A 20,402-nucleotide genomic window follows, 5' to 3' on the forward strand; every position below is an offset into this window, starting at 1 on the left:
TAAATATTAAGCAACCTAACTAATAGGGTTCCAACTCCCAGCAACAACAAAAATAAATAAATAAAAAATAGGGAACCACCCCTCAAGCTCCACCTCATGATGCTTAATCAACGTAATCAACCTTAATTTGATGCAGTGTGAAAAAAAAAAAGCACAGAAATCAATTATTTTTCAAGAAATATTAAATAGATTCAACATCTTTCTTCAACAAAATTGCAGACTGCACAAATGGTACCTTCCCAAAGGAAAAAGTACTATAGCTTACTAGGGTATATATATTAGACTTAATAGTCACTATATACAGTAATTGACTTCTATTCATTTTACATCAAATTAAAACTTTGGGTGTCAGATAATTATTTATTAAAAGCTCGACATTTTAAATGAGAATAAGAAAGAAAAGTATGTCTTTGTGCCCCTTTTCCCTGTTCATGCCCTATCGGCCCCCCTGGCTAAACTTTGCTAGATCCGCCCCTGCATAGTTACAGCCTTCAGCTGTAGAAAAAGATCCTCGAGTAGAAAGTAATAATAAATACATTCTAACAATAGCTGATCAAGCTTAAACGTGCTGCTGTTGTTCAGCCGCTGGTTTCCTCTTTCTGGTGCAAAGTGGGCCAAAAGCAAACTAGAGACACAGACTCGCGACAGAAAAGCCGATCAGCTGATCGTTAAGCAGTTTCATGATTGAAGTAGCAGCAGGAGAGGCAGTCGCTCCATATATCGCTTGTTAAGCTTAACGCAGGAATGCTTTACAAACATTCAGAGATGGACTTACACACTTGCTTTACTTCTCTCGGGATAACTTTGTCGGAGATGAAATGCCGGGTTGCTAGCGAAGCTCCACATGCTATCCAGACCACCGACAGGTCCCGCATGCCACAGCCGCTCTATCACGTGATGCATACTGCTCCGACGTGCTAACGTTCTGAGGTGAGTTACGGCGTGTTGCAAGTTTTGTGAGGTGCTTTCGTGATATTTAATGGATCGGATTACATTTTTTATTTTTCTCCGATATCCGATCCAGTAATTTAGGTCAGTATCGGACCATACCGATACATAATATCGGATCGGTCCATCTCTAGATTGTACTGAACCAGTCCACCTCAAGCTTTCAGCTGCATTCCCACTGACATTTAAATCTCCATCTACCTGCATAAATCTGCTGCCAACAACCGTGATTAGAAGCATTTGATGTATTAAGAGAACATTTGCCGTCGGTTTCTACTATGTAGACTTAAGCAAAAGTGGAGTCGGGATTCTTTTGGTGTGTGTGTGTGTGTGTGTGTGTGTGTGTGTGTGTGTGTGTGTGTGTGTGTGTGTGTGTGTGTGTGTGTGTGTGTGTGTGCATGTGCGGCTGTATCTGGCCAAAATCAGTGGTCTCTCAGGCAGGTTCAGCTGAGTAAATAATGAAGCAGTTAATTAAGGTTAACTGTAAAGCCTGTAATAAGAACCAGAAGTACTGAGGAAAGCAGAGCTCAGGAAATGAATTTATGGGACCTGTATGGCCTTACTCTTCTTAGCCTGTGGCTACACACAAATAGTGCTAGATTAGATTACTTTGGTCGCATAGGAGCTTATCGTGAAGCTACTACAGTGTGCACGTAGTAGCATGCGGTTCAATATGAGCTATTGAATTGCTGCACACATCACCGGATCAAGTATCATTATACTTGATCCGGTGACTATTTGCATCATTATGCAATCACATGCAAAGCACACAAGTGTTAGTAACGAGACATTTTATATCAGCCTGAACAACTTATACAAAATGGTGAATAGGACATTAATGTATTTAAATGAAGCTCCCACTAGAATCACAGATTTCCTGTCATGCCCTTTAAATCATATCTCTGTAAACTGCTTATCAGTTACACAAGAATCTTTAGCATTTTTTCCACTGGTGAGCTGAAGATGCAGGAAAACTTTCTCCATCTCATTTGTTATCTTTTAGGGGTTTTTTGTATTTTTATTATGACACAGAATAATTTCAGTATTAAGTAAGACAGGAATTTCTTTTTGGCGGGGGCTGAGTGTTTTCATAGAACAAAGATCCACAGGACACAATTAGCATGTAAGATTTCTGCAAACCATTTAAGTACTTATTTCTGACTTATATAGTACTCGGAGTGAGGGATATGGCCTTGAAATTCTATCACGATATAAGTGTAACAGGTTTTTAACCACCTGCTGAAAGCTCTGGTTTTCCACCATGTAGCTGAATCAATAAATTCCATTCTACCATCTTCCTCCCTCATGGAGTGCAACTTGGAAGTGCTCCAACGATGCTTGGTGGAGTATTTTGCTTACATTTAGGTCACAGATGATAGTATCTCCTCCCTCACGCCGTGATTTCACCTTTAACAGGAACCGTTTTCTTGCATAATTTGCAGGTTGTTGGGGAATGTTAAAGTAACTGATGTGCAGCTCTTGGGCATCCCCTGAACTTAAACTCGTGTAGAAAAGATGTGACACAATGTGACATTTTTATATTGCATAATATACCGGTGTAATCGTGGGCGGGATAATATAACACAGCCCTGTGTATTGTTTATTCTTTTAAAGAAGCCAAATGAACACATCCACCTTGTAAGAAACTGTGCAGCGCAGATGTTATGAAGCTACAGGACGTGTAGCTCGTCTATTACATTTATAATATGTTTTGGTTCAAGTTGTGGCACATTTTATGGGTTAGATGTGTTTTGTTTTTTAATAACAGTTTGTTACCTCTGCTCTCTTTCCTCTTTCTCTTCCACCTCTAGAACCTGAGCCTGGTTGCTGGCGGCTGCCGTAGCAATCTCAGGAAGCAGATCCAGATTGTACATCTGTTTGGGGTACCAGTCGTGGTTGCTGTTAATGTCTTCAAGTAAGTTGTATATTACGGCTATATTTTTTTAAAAACAGCTAACTGCAAGTAAAGCTACTAATTGTGATTAATTTGTATTTTATATAAACGCCAGCTTCGCGCTGCTAATGGTGCTTTTTTCCTCGGATCTTTTAGGACAGACACCCAGGCAGAGATCGACCTTGTATGTCAGATAGCGAAAGAGTGTGGCGCATCCGACGCTTTGCCGTGCAACCACTGGGCGCAGGGTGGAAGAGGCTGCTCGGAGCTCGCCCAGGCTGTGAAGGAGGCTGCCAGCAAACCCAGCGACTACCAGTTTCTCTACAACACAGAGGTGAGTGCAGATAATGTAGTGGAAATTTTATTTAGTTATTGCTCTACGATAGGCGGTATCCCTGTTCCTTCTGTTTCAGTGTTGGATAATTAGTAAATTATGTTGATTTTGGGAGCTAGAGTAGGTTGAAGTAAAAAAACATCAGCTGGTTTGAGTTAGCGAGTCTAGGAGGTTGTGACTTAAATTAACTGACCTTGTTATGCTGTTTGTGTCTTTGTGCATGGCTCCATTAGCAGTAAGCATGTGCCTGCATGCAAGCGCTCTCAACAACAGGATTTATTGGATATTAAATTAATAAATCAAACCTTAACTGCTGTATAATAAGGTGTTCAATCTTTTGATTATTCCATGTGCTAGACGAGTTAGAGGGAAGGTCAGACAGAAAACCTCAGGCTTGGATGTTTGCCAGAAGAGAAGGTAGTGTGAGAATATCCCATACCTGCTAAAGTTCCAAGTTAGCAGCTCGGATGGATGATACAGAAGAACTGCACCTCGATACACCTGGCAGGTGATGGTGTCTCATAGCGAAGATGCTGAAATTCTGAATATATTAGTGATGAGATATTCTGCGACAAGCTGCAGTTTAGGAGATGAAGAAAGAAGTCAAAGATGTGTTTATAAATGGTTTTTATATGTTTCTCATTAATAAGCTGTTGATGCCATAGTGCTCAAATCCGCTGTTATTACATGTTTTTGACCAAAAAGGAAAAACAAAGGTTTGTAGTGTCAAGTGAGAATCAGATATAACGTTCTTTTTTTAATCTAATGACACCTGAATGTGTCGGCTTTGTTTACAAACCACACCTCGGGCAGTTTTGCATTAGAAATTAGGCCATCAGTCTTCCAGGTCAGAAGTAATATTTGTGCATCCCTTTCAGTTTGTCGGAAGTCTTTTGTCACATTAAAAGAAAGTAGAATTGCAAATACATGAGTCCATCATTGATTGTTGTCTAAATACCCCTGAAATGGAGACAGGCTTGATCAAGATCTAAAAGCAAATGACATTGTGTACTTGGCTTCAGTCAAATGGGCAGAAAATCCGAATAAAGTCACTTTAACAGAGGAATAAAGGCAGCTTTCTTAGCTATCACATGTCTGATAAGAGCTCAAAGTTTAAATATTTAATTCATTTTGCTGAACTGTGTTTGATTCTGATGTCACGCTGATATGTGTTCACTTCACCAAATCTAATTTCCTCACTTCCCTTTGAGTGTAGAGCTGTTGTGTGTTCACCTGCATTTGATGCGCTGTCCTTCCGATAGATGTCGATCGTGGAGAAGATCAGAACAATAGCCCAGAGAGTGTACGGGGCCGATGACATCGAGCTGTCTCCAGAGGCCAAGACCAAGACAGATTATTACCATCAACAAGTGAGCTCACTGCCGCTGCAGTAACTGACTCATCTCATTTCTCTTTCCTCTGTGACAAGGTCACACAATGACTATTTCTCTTTTGCCTTTTACAAGGGTTATGGTTCATTGCCCATCTGCATGGCCAAGACCCATCTGTCCCTGTCCCACATGCCCGACAAGAAGGGGGCACCCACTGGATTTGTTTTGCCAATCAGAGATGTCCGTGCCAGCATTGGAGCTGGCTTCATCTACCCATTAGTGGGAACGGTACGTGGTCTGCAGCAGGTTAACGTTGACGTCTTGGTCCATGCCTCATAGCGCGAAGTCACAGAGCTTTTTGAAAGTGATTGGCTTCACAATACTGCACAGAGGTGATAAGAAAGTGCATTTGGTGTCACTTACAGAGAAAACTTGGACCAGCTTTATGTAGGCTGTAAAGCAGACGTCTGCACAGAAATCACACCACAAGTGTTTTCTTGTTTCTCGTGCCTACACGTTTGCCTGTGCAGCTGCTTCTTTCTTGAAGAATGTTCAATTTAATTTTGTTAACATGACACCGTTCCTTAACCTTGCCAAAGCTTAATATCTCCATTCTCCAACCCTTGAAGCTCATTCTGATCTTCAAGGGTTCGGTGGGTGTGTAGGATTATTGTTCCTTGAATGTGCTAATTCATCTGTCAATGTTAATTCCTTCCTCCCTCGAGTTCGTCCCCGGAGAGTGTGTGTGATTTTGGTCCTCTCTGTTGCTTTCCCTGAGCCATGTAGTCCTACTTAGAGCAAACAAGGCTGGCTGGAGCCTTTTGCTTGATGATGGGCTGGGCAGGCAGGAAGGAAGCGGCTTCCTGAGTGCTTTGGCTCCCGCTGTTTCACCAGTGTGCCCTCAGGGCCTGGCTTTGAAAGGCTGGGCCAGAGGTGTGAGACGCTGGCCATGCTTGGAAAGGCATCTTGTAGGGTTGTGGCATCTCTCCACTTTCCACAACCTGCCTTTGATGTGCTGCTGCCTATGGAGCCACTGGCACACTGACATCTCTTGAACTATGACTTCTAACCCAAAGGAAGTTCTTTGTTTGTCCTCTGAACTCATTGGCTTAGCTTCTGCTTGACACACTGACCCAAGACTGAAACTTTTAATAGTTTAAAGATTACACCATTTCTAATCGCTGCATGATTTTCATGTTAGCACCTGTTGCTCTGGCACAGTTAAAATTGTGCTATTTTGTTTAAAATGGCTTTATTAAGAAAAAAGTCAAGAAACCTCCATGAGATAATTTCTTCGATAGAACTGTCAGGGGACTTCCGATGCCTTAGCTCTGATTACAGCTAAGAACTCAATTCTCCCTTCACGGAAAGAGGTGAAAAGCTCTCAGTCAAGATAATAAGAAGGAGGATGGCGGGGTTTTAGATCGATGGGTAGGTTAGGGGTCTGCAGGGTGAAGAGTCAGGAAGGCACTGATGTGATTCTCCAGATATGTATGGGAGGAGTTGCAAGCGGAACAATAGATGTCTTTGGAATTCATATCCCGTTAGAATTGCTTTCACTGAATCATTACACCCTAAACCAGTCAGGTTTATAGAAACGCCCTCCTTGGCTGAATATTCTCTGGTTAAACTTTAAAGATGGTTGATGATTAAAGATTTCTTATCAATTCTAAGAAAGGCAACAGATATAGCAGTTAGCCCTAAAGCTGCAGCATGCAATACGAGTCGATCTCCTGCAGTGCCCCCTTTTCTCTTCTAAGCCCCACCCATAAGCAGTAGTTGTAGTGGTCTACGCATTCACCTAACAAGCAAAAGATCCCCAGGTTGATGCTGGAAGGAGCCACAAATCCTATTGAGGTTTGGTCAGCAAAGGCATCTGGCATTTAAAGAAAATATCTGCCAACCCAAATACGTGGAGCCTCTTGCTGCAGCAACCCCATGTGAATAACGTATCAACCGAAAGCAGCTTCTTAGATACACACTAGGATGTTCCTGGTGACTAATTTACTAGTTGTTTAAACAGGAAGAAGAAAAGACCAGACTACTTTAAAAGATGGAGAACATCCAGAACTGACCACAGTCAGGCTTAAACATTCAGGGTGGGGGCAGGCTTCTGTCCAGGCTGGATTCTTGGATAGTGGACGGTGGAATTGCAGCATCTAGCATTCAGCTGACTTGTCGCCCACATCCCTACTACACGTGCTTCATACATGCTGCACCTGTGAATCGAACCCTGTTTTCCCAGGTTAAAGTCTTCTGTTTAATCACACCACACCATCTTACTTCCGATCTGGAATTTTTTGCTCTTCTTGCTACTTCATAGAACTTACCTGAACTCGCCTGACAAAACCTGTGATTGGCTCCAATCTTAGTGTAGAGTTTCTATTTTAAAAAGCCCAGTAATGGCACAGGATTCCCTGTGTGCTGAAAGATTATTATGGATTTTCTTGTCCAGTGATGGCAAAAAACAGCTGTCTGTTTCAGTTTTCATTAATTTTGGATAACTCTGTTATCTTAATGACCTGCCGGCCAACAGGTCCAGTAAATGTATTTATCTGGTAATTGACCTGTGCCTCAACTGCAGCTTTACTAAAGTTAAATTAGACACGAGGCAGAGATTGATCAAGTTGCACAGCGTCATTAAACGCATTATTCAGTTCTTCATCATCAAGGCAGCAAACATACATGAACAGATGCGTCTATGGTAGTATACATGTAGCATTAGAATGAATACACCATACACACCACAAATAAGCAGTAAATGTACAAAGGTTCACAAACAATGGAACACCTTTGGCAAAACGAAGGACAATTTACAAGCTTGGCTTTATTTATCTATGCAAGCACGCAGCCTGAAGTACATCACAGAAGAAGATTCAAAATTAAAGATTAAAAGTTTAAAAAGTTTGGCATGAAAAAATAAAAACCTGTAAGTACACACACATTTACAAAAAACCTGTACAGGATTTGTCATTCATTGACAATCAGTGATACTGTTTTTTTAGCCCCAAACAGGATGCACCGTAGTCCGTAAAAAACGTAAGAAGTCCAAAGTGCACGGTTCAGAGTTCAGACTAGATCTAAAACTAGGGCTGTTCGATATAACGATAGATATCGGATGACGATATAAAAACGTCTATCGTTTCATTTTACACTATTGTTTGTTTTGTGGTGTTGCAAAATAAACTGTTTACGGTAATATTTTTTCATTGTTTTGATGGTCACTGTAGTGGCTATATTAATTTCTTCAAGTTCTCTCTTTCTCCTTTATTTAATATAACTAAACTACAGACGGACAAGCCCCTGTTTTTATGCGTTGTCGTTAGCAACAACGACGGTAACACCATCGCGTGTCCGCTTGTTTATGTTCCACATAAACCTTTCACAATAAAGCTCAAGATCCTGTTGAGACTTTTCAAAATAAACTGAATCACGTGAAAGAGCAGATTATTTACGGATGAGAAGTAAAAAAAAAAATAAAAAAATAAAAAAAAGAGCCGCCAGGTGCTAAAAAATAAACCTTAGACTTAGACTAGATGTATAGTTTCATGCATCGGTTAAAACACTCGACTCCAGGTACATGATGCGCAGCTGGAAACGATTAGTTATGTCTATAACTTCTGTTCCCTGAAGGAGAGGAACGAGGTACAACACATAAGTATGGGATATCACGCCCTCGCGTGTCCTGGCTGAAGAAACCTTTATTCACGCCTTTACGGCAGATGACGTGTGATGACACGCGCAAGGCCCCGCCCGCACATATAGCCGCTGCCATCACCGTCATCCCTCAGTTCGATAGCCGCTCTTCACCGAGCCAACTGCTCAGTGGGGCCACCCTGTGTTGTACCTCGTTCCTCTCCTTCAGGGAACAGAAGTTATAGACATAACTAATCGTTCCCTTTCAGTCGATTCACTCGGTACAACACATAAGTATGGGACCTATATACACGCCCCGCAGAGCAGCCACCGAACCGGAACGGGACCACCACATCCTTAGTGAGTGGTAGACCCAGCAGAAAGGACAGCATGAGCCACCGAAGGGGCTGTAACGTCCAACCGATAAAACCGCACAAAAGTGTGCGGCGACGCCCAATTAGCCGCTGCACAAATATCAGCCACAGGCACCCCTCTAAAAAGAGCCCATGAGGTCGCCATCCCCCTGGTGGAATGAGCTCCCACCCCGTGGGGCAACGCAAAACCTCCGGTGCTGTATGCCAGCGAGATAGCTTCTACAATCCAGTGGGACAGCCTCTGTCTGGACAGAGCTCTACCTCTATGCGGATTAGCGAAGCAGACAAACAACTGGTCACACAAACGGACATCCCGAGTGCGCTCAATGTAGGTGCGTAGCGCACGCACCGGACAAAGAGAATGCACCCTCCTCTGCTCCTCAGATTCAAAAGGAGGGGAGCAAAAGCTCAGCAACTCAAACTCCATTGAACTATAAGATGCAGGCATGACCTTGGGAAGATAGGCGGCATTCGGACGCAATACGACCTTGCGGCCATCAGGAGAAAACTGTGTGCAGGCAGGATGCACAGACAGCGCATGAAGGTCCCCCACTCGCTTCGCCGAGGCCAAAGCGAGAAGTAATGCGGTCTTATACGAAAGAAGTTTCATATCTACCGACTCAACGGGTTCAAACGGAGGGCCACAAAGGGCCTCCAGCACCAAAGACAAGTCCCAAGCCGGGACACTGGACTTAAGCACGGGCCTCAGCCGGCGAACCCCTTTCAGAAAACGCACGGCGAGGGGATGCGCACCTGGTGTCACCCCGTCAAAACCGATATGACAAGCAGATATAGCCGCTAAATAAACCTTGATCGTCGAAAACGAAAGGCCTTTATCCAACAGCTCCTGCAGGAATGTCAAAACATCCACAATAGAGCACTGAAATGGGAGAGTGTGGCGGTCCTGGCACCATCGCTCGAAGGCTCGCCATTTGTAAGCGTACAAGCCTCTAGTAGACGAGGCCCTGGCGCTCTGAATCGTCGCTACCACACTAGGTGGCAGACCCTTAGCAACCAAGTTTAACCTCTCAGCAGGTAAGCATGAAGGTGCCACAGATCCGGGCGCGGATGAAACACTTCCCCCCCCGCCTGAGAGAGGAGATCCCTGCGGAGAGGAAGCTGCCAAGGACTTGCTGCAAGCAGGCTGATTATTTCTGCATACCACGACTTCGCGGGCCACCAAGGGGCCACCAGGATCAGAGAGAGGGAATGCCGACGCACCCTCTCCAGAATTGGAGATATCATTTCCACTGGGGGAAATGCATACAGGAGCACGTCTGGCCATTGGTGCGCTAGCGCGTCCAAGCCCAAGGGTGCATCGTGGTCGATTATGGAGAAGTACAGGGGGCAGTGAGCATTCACCCTGGAAGCAAAAAGATCTATTTGCGCCTCGCCAAATAGATCCCAAATCTGAGCCACTATTGAAGGGTGTAACCTCCATTCTCTCACCAGAGGACCCCCCCTGGAGAGAAGGTCCGGCCCCAGGTTCAGGTGGCCCGGGACATGGGTGGCTCTTAGAGTCAGAAAATGAACACTGCACCATAACAGCAGAGAGCGAGACAGCTGCAACAGGGGAAGAGAGCGTGTTCCTCCCTGCCTGTTTATATAAGACACCACTGTTGAATTGTCCGTCCTGACTAAGACATGCTGGCCCTGCAGGACTGGACGGAAACGCTTTAGAGCTAAGAACACTGCTAACAGCTCTAAGTGGTTGATGTGCAGCTGGCGCTGAGCCGCGGACCAGATCCCTCTCACTGACGCACCCTCGCACAGCGCTCCCCACCCACTTAGGGAAGCATCTGTGGACACCACCTTGCGAAACAACACCCTCCCAATCCGAGAGCCCTGGTGCAGTAGCCCGGGCTCCCTCCAAGGACGGAGAGCTAGCATGCAAGACGCAGTTACCGGCAGCCTCCTCCGGAGGTGACGCGAAGCACACAAACGGTGAGAGAGAGTCCAGCGTTGAAACGCTCTCATTTTCAACAGCCCAAGCGGCACTACGGCGATCATAGATGCCATCATGCCCAACAAGCGCAATATCGTCTGGAAACGCAGTCTGCGTCCCAGCTGAAATTGAGCGAGGCAGCGATGAAACGCGGCCACTCTGTGCTCTGACAACCGTGCGCGGCTGGAAAGAGAGCATATTTCCAGACCGAGAAAAGCGATCTGTTGACCTGGGATTAGCGAGCTCTTCTGAAAGTTCACAGAGAACCCCAGTGTCTGAATGTGTGACAGAACCCGCGACAGCTGCGTCTCCGCCTGTTCTCTGGAGCAAGCCACGAGAGCCCAGTCGTCCAGGTAGGCCAAGATGCGGATGCCCCTCTTCCTGAGGGGCGCTAGCGCTGCCTCGGCACATTTCGTAAAGGTGCGGGGAGCGAGCGACAGCCCGAACGGCAGCACTAGGTATTCGTAGGCTACGCCCTCGAATGCAAACCTCAGAAACTGCCTGTGTTTCGGGTGTATAGCGACATGAAAATAAGCATCTGTTAGATCGATTGTCGCAAACCAATCTCCCGGGCCGACTGCACTCAGGAGCTGTCTGAGTGTTAGCATCTTGAACCTGTACGTTCGCAGGTACGTGTTCAAGACTCGCAGGTCGAGGATGGGACGAAGCCCTCCCCCTTTCTTCGGAATGACAAAATAACGGCTGTACCAACCTTTGTCCGTCTCCGAAGCGGGGACCACCCGTATTGCTCTCTTCTGTAATAGCGCCTGTATTTCCTCTCTGAGTACCAAGGCTGCCTCGGGGTTGACAATCGTGTTCACGACTCTTTGGAAACGAGGCGGCTTGACCCGGAACTGCAACCGGTAACCCATGGCAACGGTTTGCAGCACCCACGGAGAGGGGGCGCAAGCGCGCCACTGAGGGAAGTGAGCAGCCAGCCGGCTGGCCTGCAGCACTGACGGCGGGGCGCCGTCGCCCCCCAGTGTGTCTGCAGGGGACTGCATCCCCTGCCTGACCTGGCTCATTTCACCTGCAGGTTGAGCATTTGAGATTGTTTGAGAGTAAACAACACTCTTTATTGATTGCAACATGGGAACATGTACATTTATACATTTTGTTGGGTGCACCTTTTCCGGGGCATAACAATGAAAAACAGCGGGAACACTCGATGTGGTCGCTTGAACATTCAACACATCTGAACCGTGTGCAGGGGTTATGTGCTTGGGAGACCGCGATAGGGAAGTGCAGCGCCTTCTGGGGCTGACAACCTGAACAGAACTTAAGCGGCACCTCTTGTGCGGCAACAGAGGGGTAAGAGCAGCGTCTCCCTGCTGCCGGATCCCTTCCCCACTCGCAATCACAGCTAGGAGGGCTGAGGCTTCTTCCTCCTGGGCGTCGGGTCCCATCGGGGGCCCGGGGGAGGGCCTTTGCCCCAGGCCGACTGGCGTGGAGCTCGGGCCGGAGTACGTGCTCTCGCCGGCGGCCCTCCCACTCCAGCAGTGGGCGCCGGTCTCTTGCCAGCTGTCAGAGGAGCGGCGGGCCTGTGAGAGCTAGCAGTGGGCTTGGGCTGGGGCTGGCGTCTGGGGATGATGTCGCGCAGAGCTTCCGTCTGCTTCTTCCTCAGATCGAATCTAGCCTGAATGGCTTCAAGTGAATGTCCGAATAACCCAGCCGCAGACACTGGTGCGTCCAGATACACAGCTCTGTCTCTATCAGGGACGTCGGAGAGGGTCAGCCACAGGTGCCTCTGCGCCACCACTGTCGAAGCCATCCCTCTGCCCAGGGAGAGCGCTGCACAGCGAGACGCACGGAGGATGTAATCCGTGGTGACTCTAACCTCGTTAAGAAGAGGTGACAGCGGGCTGTCCGCCGGAACCAGCGATCCAAGCTCCGCCAGGCACATTGCTTGGTACGTCTGGAGCATGGTGACGGAGCTCATGGCTCGAGCGGTGCCGGCCTGAGCCCGATAAATCTTCTCCAGCTGCGAGGCCGAGAATCTGCAGTGCTTGGACGGCAGAGTTGCGGGGCCACCGACACCATGGTTATGGGACGGGGCCAGATAAGCAGCCAGAGACGGCTCCATAGGGGGTGGGTTAGCTAAACCAGCTCCCTCGGCGCCGTCCAATTCCATGTACTGTCCATAGCCGGGCACAGTGACGCGGGTAGACAGAGGTTTGTCCCATGACGCTGTTAGCTCGCAGAGAAAGTCTGGGAACATGGGGAGGCAGTTTTTGGCCGTTGCGGGCTCCGGTGGAAGGAAAAAACCCGCAAACCGCGACGGCTTCCGAGCTGGTGGAGGAGAGGGCCAGTCCACCTGCAGCTTCTCAGCGGCACGGCGAAACAGGGAGAAAAGAGAGGTGTCATCGTGGCCGACCGGCGCAGCAGCGGCGGCATATTGGGTCGACAATGAGCTCTCCTGCTCATCCTCCGACAAACCATGGATGTCCAGGCCGATGTCCAGCACGTCATCGTCTTCCTGGGGAGCGCTGGCGGGCTTCAACCCAGGCTGAAGCCCGTCAGCGCTCCTGCATGGTTCCGGTCCGTCATCGGCTAACCCGTCAACGTATTCCATGTGGTCAGCCCAGCTAATCGCGGGGACATCGACCTGAAAATTTTCGTCTTCGGACTCGGACGAAGCCGGGGCTCCAGACTCGGAAAGAAGAGGGTCATGCCGTGCGACAGCCGAGCGTCCCAGCACTCTTTCCACAAACGTCACCCGTCTTTCCAGGGTCGAGCGTCGGAGCTGGCGACAAAACGCACAAGCTTCGGGCTCCGTCAACGCTCTCCTAGCGTGGACGATCCCCAGGCAGACAGGGCAGGCATCGTGCTGGTCGCTGTCGTGCAAAGAGAAACCACATCCCTGAGGACAGGGGCGAACAGAAGATTTCTGCTTTGCTCGCTTCGGTTTGGAGTCCATTCCCAAAACGCAAAGCGAAACGCTGCACAAGAAAAACTTGAAAATAGCGCTCCGCGGGCAGCCTACGCACCAGCTGGGCGGTGGAGGCTAACACCAACAGGGGCAGTTAAGCTAGGTTCAAGTTGGCAGACAACGGAGCTAACTAGCAGTAGCTAGCTAGCCCAACTCAGCAGAGGTGTTCTCAGCGAGGTGAAGAGCGTAAGAACTGAGGGATGACGGTGATGGCAGCGGCTATATGTGCGGGCGGGGCCTTGCGCGTGTCATCACACGTCATCTGCCGTAAAGGCGTGAATAAAGGTTTCTTCAGCCAGGACACGCGAGGGCGTGATATCCCATACTTATGTGTTGTACCGAGTGAATCGACTGAAAGGGAACACTTCCCGCAAGTCGAGCTGCCCGAGATTCACAGAATTTACAGAATATGTTACAGTTTTGTGATTTATATCGTTATCGGGACGATAGAATTCTTATATCGGGATATGAGATTTTGGTCATATCACACAGCCCTATCTAAAACTTGTTAAATCTCATCTGTTCTTCACATTTTATCCATTGATTTCTATCAGACACAGATGAACCATAAATCTTAAAATGAAAACAGCTTTAATAAAAACCCCATTACTCAATAACCAAATAAACTGTGGAGAATCTGTGTGACTTTTAAAGATTTACTGTTATGGACTTCACTTATTTCATTTTAAATTGACACAAGTGTTTTTTGGTCTTTTAGATTTCATAATCTTCTCAGTACTTTTTCAAACTCTGCTGCTTGTTGACCGAGACACTTCTCCAAAACCAGTGGGGGGTAAAAAACCAGCTACATTGTCTCCTCCAGGGCTTTCCCCAACAAAGGCACATTGTGTTTGGGCATAATGAAGGGACTTATTTGCCTGAATGGGCTTTCCAACTTTAGCCACGGAGTGTTATGTGTTTTTGCGAGTGCCAACTTGTTCTCAGGCTTGAGAGGAGGACTGGCAGAACAGCACATCTTTTGTTGCTTTCATCACTTTGAAAGGTTTTCATACACTTTTTATTACCTTTTTATATTTAAATGTGCTGCCCAATATTTCATTCAAGGACGAGAAAAGTGAAAGGACCTTTTACTTGTGAATCGGAATTGATATTTTTAAATAAGGTTTGATTTGCCTCCTCCTGTGAGCTGACATTTTGTAGTCTTTCATTCAAGTAAATAAAGTGAAACTGGGATTTTGTTGCAGAACAAGGGGATGAATTTATTCCTTGCAGCTTTGCTTTCTATTACAGGAATGGAAAACATTTGCATTTGTACACAGAAGTCATCACAAAAGCAGTCTAGAGTTGTAGGGACAGAGTTTTCCCCCGTAACGATTTCTAATCACATGTCATATGTCTGTTTTTTCTGAATGGAAGCCCTTAATCGGATGCTTCTGTTCATTATTTATCAGCTGATTGTTATGACATGAGGAGCATGCACGCTAGCTAGGGCAGGAAAAATAATTTAATATTTGAATATGGAACAAAACGATTTTCCAAAACATGGCTTCTTGTTCTGGTTAATGCAGAGATCCATGGCTAAAGTGAGATTCATCAATGATAAGCCTTATAATTAGTGTATTTAATGTAGGCACACACATTTCTATAAAGTTTAGAGGGTGGTGGAGTAAATCCTACAGGTGGACAAGTTAAAATGAGATTTTATCGGGCCGGGGGTTTCCACTAAAAGGTTAATTTTAGTACCAAAAATATCAAATTACATCAAGAACAGCTTCCTATTAAATCCAAATGGATCTGATTTTTAAAGCCTACCGTATTTTTTTGGACCACAAGGCACTGGATTATAAGGCGCACTGTCGACAAACGGGTCTGTTTTCATACATAAGGCGAACCGGATTATAAGGCGCATTAAGCGAAACAAAACAGACAGATAAGTTAAAATTTGCTCAACTCATTCTTCTTGTTTCCTCCACTTCTGTAACATTAATTCATTAATTTTGAATTCTCTCTATTCCCATGTTGTTGCAGTATATTAATGACTAACCTCATATTGTGGATGGATTATCTCAGTTGTTCTCCTGACTGAAGTTTGGTCCGTTTACAGCATCCTGCCATGCGAACCCTCACGTTAACTTTTATCAGTGGAAAAAAGTTAGAGTTCATCCTCCAGCTTCACTGTGTTTATGTTATGCTAACATAGCGGTGTTGCTAGCAATCACATAGTACATCATTATATACCAGCTAGTCCAATTTCAGTAACCCTATAAAAGTCACTGCTGTTTAGTTTTCTGTCTTCATTTACGTTGGAAGTGATAGCAGAGCTGTACGTTTTAATTTTTTCAGAAATCTCTCAGTCAGAACATGCTATATCATGTTTTAGGTGGAAACTAGCGAGCTAACTTCCTGCTAACGGCTAACTCCGTTAAATTTAATAAATTCTGTTTTCGTGGATGCCTGGATGTTAAACTTAATTGTTGCACCTGGTAAAGCAGCAATGCTGATCATTTTATCAAAGTTGAAAGAATTTTGACAGTTTTTAACTTTCGGTGATGCTGCAGTGTAAGTTTGAGTTTGGGACCTGAAGAAGACTGAGTTTTGGACCCAGATTACTCAGCGAGGCTCCTGACTACAGTAGCCATAATGCTCCAAAAATCCATCAAGCGGTGCGGCTTCGTAGCTTACGAAGTCGTACTAAAACATTTTTGACAGATGTTTGAGTGCCGTGTCGCACATAAAATTAGTTCGAGGTCAGTAAGCACAACCAGAATTCATACATAAGGGGCACCAGATTATAAGGGGAACTGACGATTTTTGAGAAAATTAAAGGATTTTAAGTGCACCTCATAGTGCGGAAATATGGTAATTTCAGTATCAGATGTGCAATCGATGCCTCAAGGTACATATTGGACATCACAAATGTTTGTTCTGTTTTTCATACCTGATAAAAAATATTAATTAAATGTGTGTGCAGAATACTTACCGAATTCAATTCAGTTAAATTAAAAATTTTTATACAGTTCGAAATCACAACAACAGTCGCCTCAAAGCGCTTTATATTGTAAGGTAGACGCTACAATAATGCATACAGAGAAAAACGAAGTAATCATAAGACCCCCTTATGAGCAAGCACTTTGGCGACAGTGGGAAGGAAAAACTCCCTTTTAACAGGAAGAAACCTCCAGCAGAACCAGGCTCAGGGAGGGGCCTGGCCATCTGCTGCGACTGGTTGGGGTGAGAGAAGGAAGACTGGATAAAGACATGCTGTGGAAGAGAGACAGAGATTAATACCAGATATGATTCAATGCAGAGAGGTCTATTAACACATAGTGAGTGAACACTGTCTCTGTTTCAGCTCAGCCGTTCAGTATGATTTGATCAGTCTCTCATGTCATTGTGGAGAATTTTGGCCAACTCTTCTTTACAACATTGCTTCAGTTGATTGAGGTTTGCAGATATCTGTCATGCACAGCTCTCCTGAGGTTCTGTCACATTGTTTCAGTCAGGTTGAGCTCTGGACTTTGTCTGGGTCACTGCAGCACCTTTTCTTTGTCAGCCCTTCTGTTGTAGACTTGCTGCTGTTCTTGGGATCATTGTCCTGCTGCATGACCCAGTTTGACCCAAATGTGAGGGCTGCCTCACATTTGACCCTACAATACTTCTCTATACAGAGGAGTTAAAGGCTGAATCAGTGAGTGCAAGCCGTCTATGTTCTGTGGCTGCAAAAAAAGTGCACGTTTATCCAATCATTAAGTATTAAGTATTTCAAAATGTTTTCTTATGATTGTAAGGACAGATGTTTCACATATGTCACACTACCTGCATTCCCTTTAGATTTAGGCTTCTTAGTGTGTCCTATTAGATTTTAACATTTTTATATTTTTATGTTATATTAATGTTATTACAAGTTATTTTCATGTTTTGGCTGCTATAACACAATAATTCCAATCTTTTGGGATAAATAAAGTATTTGTTATCTATTATGTTTGTTCACAGAGAGAAACATTCCTTCTTTAGCCAATTAACTCATCAGTCTACATAGTTATAATCAAAACATCCAACAATAACCCAAATTATTATTTTTTTTTTTAGGGGGAGGGGGGATTTCCAGAACTATTATCCAAATTGGTGAGGAATGTAGGCAAGGAATGTAGACAGAAAAATATTTTTTTGATATCACATGATGATTTTTGCGGAGCTTTTCCTTTATTAGATTAGATATTGGTAGCGCTAGAAGCAAAGCAAAGGAGGTGGTATAAACAGAAAGGCATGAAGTGACTGGAGCAGTAAATGCTGCAGTTAAAGTGAAAGTCCCCCCGCACTCCACCCCTGAAAAATATTTAATTGTCATTCAAGTCCTGTACAACTTTTTCAATAATCCAAATCAGGCAGCAAAGAGACCACCAACATGTCATTTAATTGAGAACGATCATGTATTTTAATTAGCCTAACCATAACTCAGTAGCATAGCAGTGGTGTACGTTTTTTGTCCATCCATCAGTTTTATGCTGCTTATCCAAGGCCCAGTTGCCAGGATTAAAGTCTAACTAGAGAAGCCTAGCCTTCCTTCTCCCTAGCCACCTCCTCCAACTCATCCAGGGGACACCAAGGGGTTCCCTCAGTGTAATTTCGCCAGTTTTTCCTGGGTCTTTCCCAGAACATTCACCTCAACTGGTGAACCAATCCAATCCTCATCCTAGCTTTAAAGCTGACCCCGGCCACCCTTCAAAGGAAGCTGCATTTCCACCACTTCTATCTGTAATCTTCTTTTTTCCATTACTACCCAGAACTTGTGGCCAAAGGTGAGGGTATAAATGTAGATCGATCGGTAGAGTGACATCTTTTCTTCTACGCTTCACTCTCTCTCAAACACAATTCGTTGGTGCAGTGTCCTTCGGACGCCACACCAAACCATTGTCAGTCTTCACTCTCCCCTCAGCCGTAAACAAGGCCTCAAGATAGTTCAACTCCCTCATTTGGGGCAGCACCTGCTCCCTGACCAAAAGTGGGAACGCCACAAACTACCTGACCAACTCCTCTTAGCCTTGTAGATCCTGTTTCCCATGGATGCATGGACAGAGAACTTTTAATAATATGTTGGAGAACGGCTACACTGATCATGTTATTGGATTTTTAAAGAACTTTGACCTTATTTTATTTGTTAATGGTCCCTCTCTGTTTCATTTTGGCAACTGAAAGAGCATTGGGACCTCTTAGTTGGATTCATTTGGGATGTAAGCATTGACGGTGGACTTTAAAGGACACGCCCATGTCACAGCAGTCATATTTGAGGAATTGTTATCCGCTCTGTGAGATTGCGAAGGCACGTTCTCCTTGTTTTGTGCTTCTGCAAGTATGCAGAGCCATGTTTCCTCAGACAGGAAGCTCACTGCCCACTTCCTCCTGTTTAATTCCCACTTGTGGGTCCATAAAACTGCTCCTGGGTCAGAAGAAGGGAGGTATGCAAAGAATGTCGCTGTCTGTCTAATGAGCAAGATAATTTACTTTTGAGTCTGGACGGGATGAACCGGCTGGGTTTTGAGAGAGTAAAAGGAGTTTATGAGTCACATAGGAGTCTTTGATCCATTGAACTGTGCAAAACATGCCCTTCTCCCCCCCGACTATGTAACAGAGACCCAGACCTGACTAAATAACTTTTAATTAGTTGCTTAGATAGCTTGATGTCATCATCTCGTGAACCATGATAATGTCAAATTTCTTTTGGCAGCATTTCCAGCCTCTTATGTTTCTTTTCTTCTTCTAGAGTCAGTCTCAATGTACTTCCACGTGATGCTCTGTAACTGACACAAGCTTTCTCGTTGCACTGTAGACATGATCAGGATTAACAGGACGGTTCCTCTGTTGACTCATTGTCATTCAGAAACTTAAACACGAAGTCTTTCTGGCAGATGTGATGGATCAAAACCTTTTAATGTAAAATAATTACAAGGCCCTCTAAACATTTTTCCGTTTATGTTTTTCTATTTTTAAAACTCTAAGATATATCTCAGTTGAGCTTCTTAATGCCCAAATCAAAACTGTGATTCTCTCTGACTTCACATAGCGCTTATTAACTGTCTCGTACCTGCAGGACCTCTTTTCGTTTATATTTTGACAACAGTAAAAACAAAGCTGCCATTTTCTGCGGGCGTATTCATCACCGCTAACCTTGAGTTAAATTAAGTCTAGATTACAGTTATCGAGCTTGTGTGGAATGACCCTATTCTGTCTAATTTACACAAGTTGTGATGCTAAATGTTGGCAGATGGTGTTTTGGTGTAGAGCAGCTGTGTTGTGGTGACGGCCTTAATGTGAGGTCATTATATAGATTGTAATTTTAACTTCTTATCTGATTTTTGTGGCCACTGACAGTTTCATGAGAAGATCTGTACCAGCTGCGTGTGCTTCCTCGGATATGTCCACTCATTAAAAGCTTTCTTGAAATTCGACTAGATTAGGATAATAGTAGACAACAGACATATTCTTTTTTTTCTTTTCAAATTCTATTGTTTGTTGATGAGTTTAATGTCATCTGAGCACCTTTTTGATTTCTAGCAAACGTGGATTGTCACATAAAAAGGATTTTAAGTACATCCATTAATTCAGTAGCTTATAAATCCACCTCTAGCATTTGATTAGCAGTGTTATTATTCTCTTAATTCTGTGGTCTGATATTTCCATATATGCATTTTTTTTGGTGACTTCTCATCAAACTCTTTGTTTGATACATGATTACAGTAAATGATTGACATAATTAAAATTAAATAGATCAAAATTAGATTTATAATAGTTCAAATATGGGTTCTTCTCTGATGTGTTTTCCCTCAGATGAGCACAATGCCTGGCCTGCCCACACGACCCTGTTTCTACGACATTGACCTTGACCCGGTCACGGAGGAGATCACTGGGCTCTTCTGAGCATGCTCCCCAACGTTATTCTCGTGGGTATCATCTCATCTGTATCATATAAATGCTTCTGAAGAAGCTGCCATTGTTTCACTTTACATATTTCACAAGCAGCTATTGACAGTACAGTTCGTTACATCGACTGGC

General features: G+C 44.8%; 1 protein-coding gene across 2 annotated transcripts in view; it reads left to right on the plus strand.

The window, feature by feature from the left end:
* Positions 1–20,402, plus strand: part of mthfd1l (methylenetetrahydrofolate dehydrogenase (NADP+ dependent) 1 like) — a 59,054-nt gene that overhangs the window by 37,712 nt on the left and 940 nt on the right. For both annotated transcript variants that reach the window (XM_026194394.1, XM_026194393.1), the window contains exons 23-27: positions 2,760–2,863; positions 2,999–3,176; positions 4,439–4,546; positions 4,643–4,795; positions 20,178–20,290. In XM_026194394.1, coding sequence (XP_026050179.1) covers positions 2,760–2,863; positions 2,999–3,176; positions 4,439–4,546; positions 4,643–4,795; positions 20,178–20,267 — 633 coding nt within the window. In that variant the 3' untranslated portion in view covers positions 20,268–20,290. The remainder of the gene's footprint in view (positions 1–2,759; positions 2,864–2,998; positions 3,177–4,438; positions 4,547–4,642; positions 4,796–20,177; positions 20,291–20,402) is intronic.

The sequence above is a fragment of the Astatotilapia calliptera genome, chromosome 15 (genome assembly GCF_900246225.1).
Source record: "Astatotilapia calliptera chromosome 15, fAstCal1.2, whole genome shotgun sequence".
In the NCBI taxonomy this organism is placed as follows: Eukaryota; Metazoa; Chordata; class Actinopteri; order Cichliformes; family Cichlidae; genus Astatotilapia; species Astatotilapia calliptera.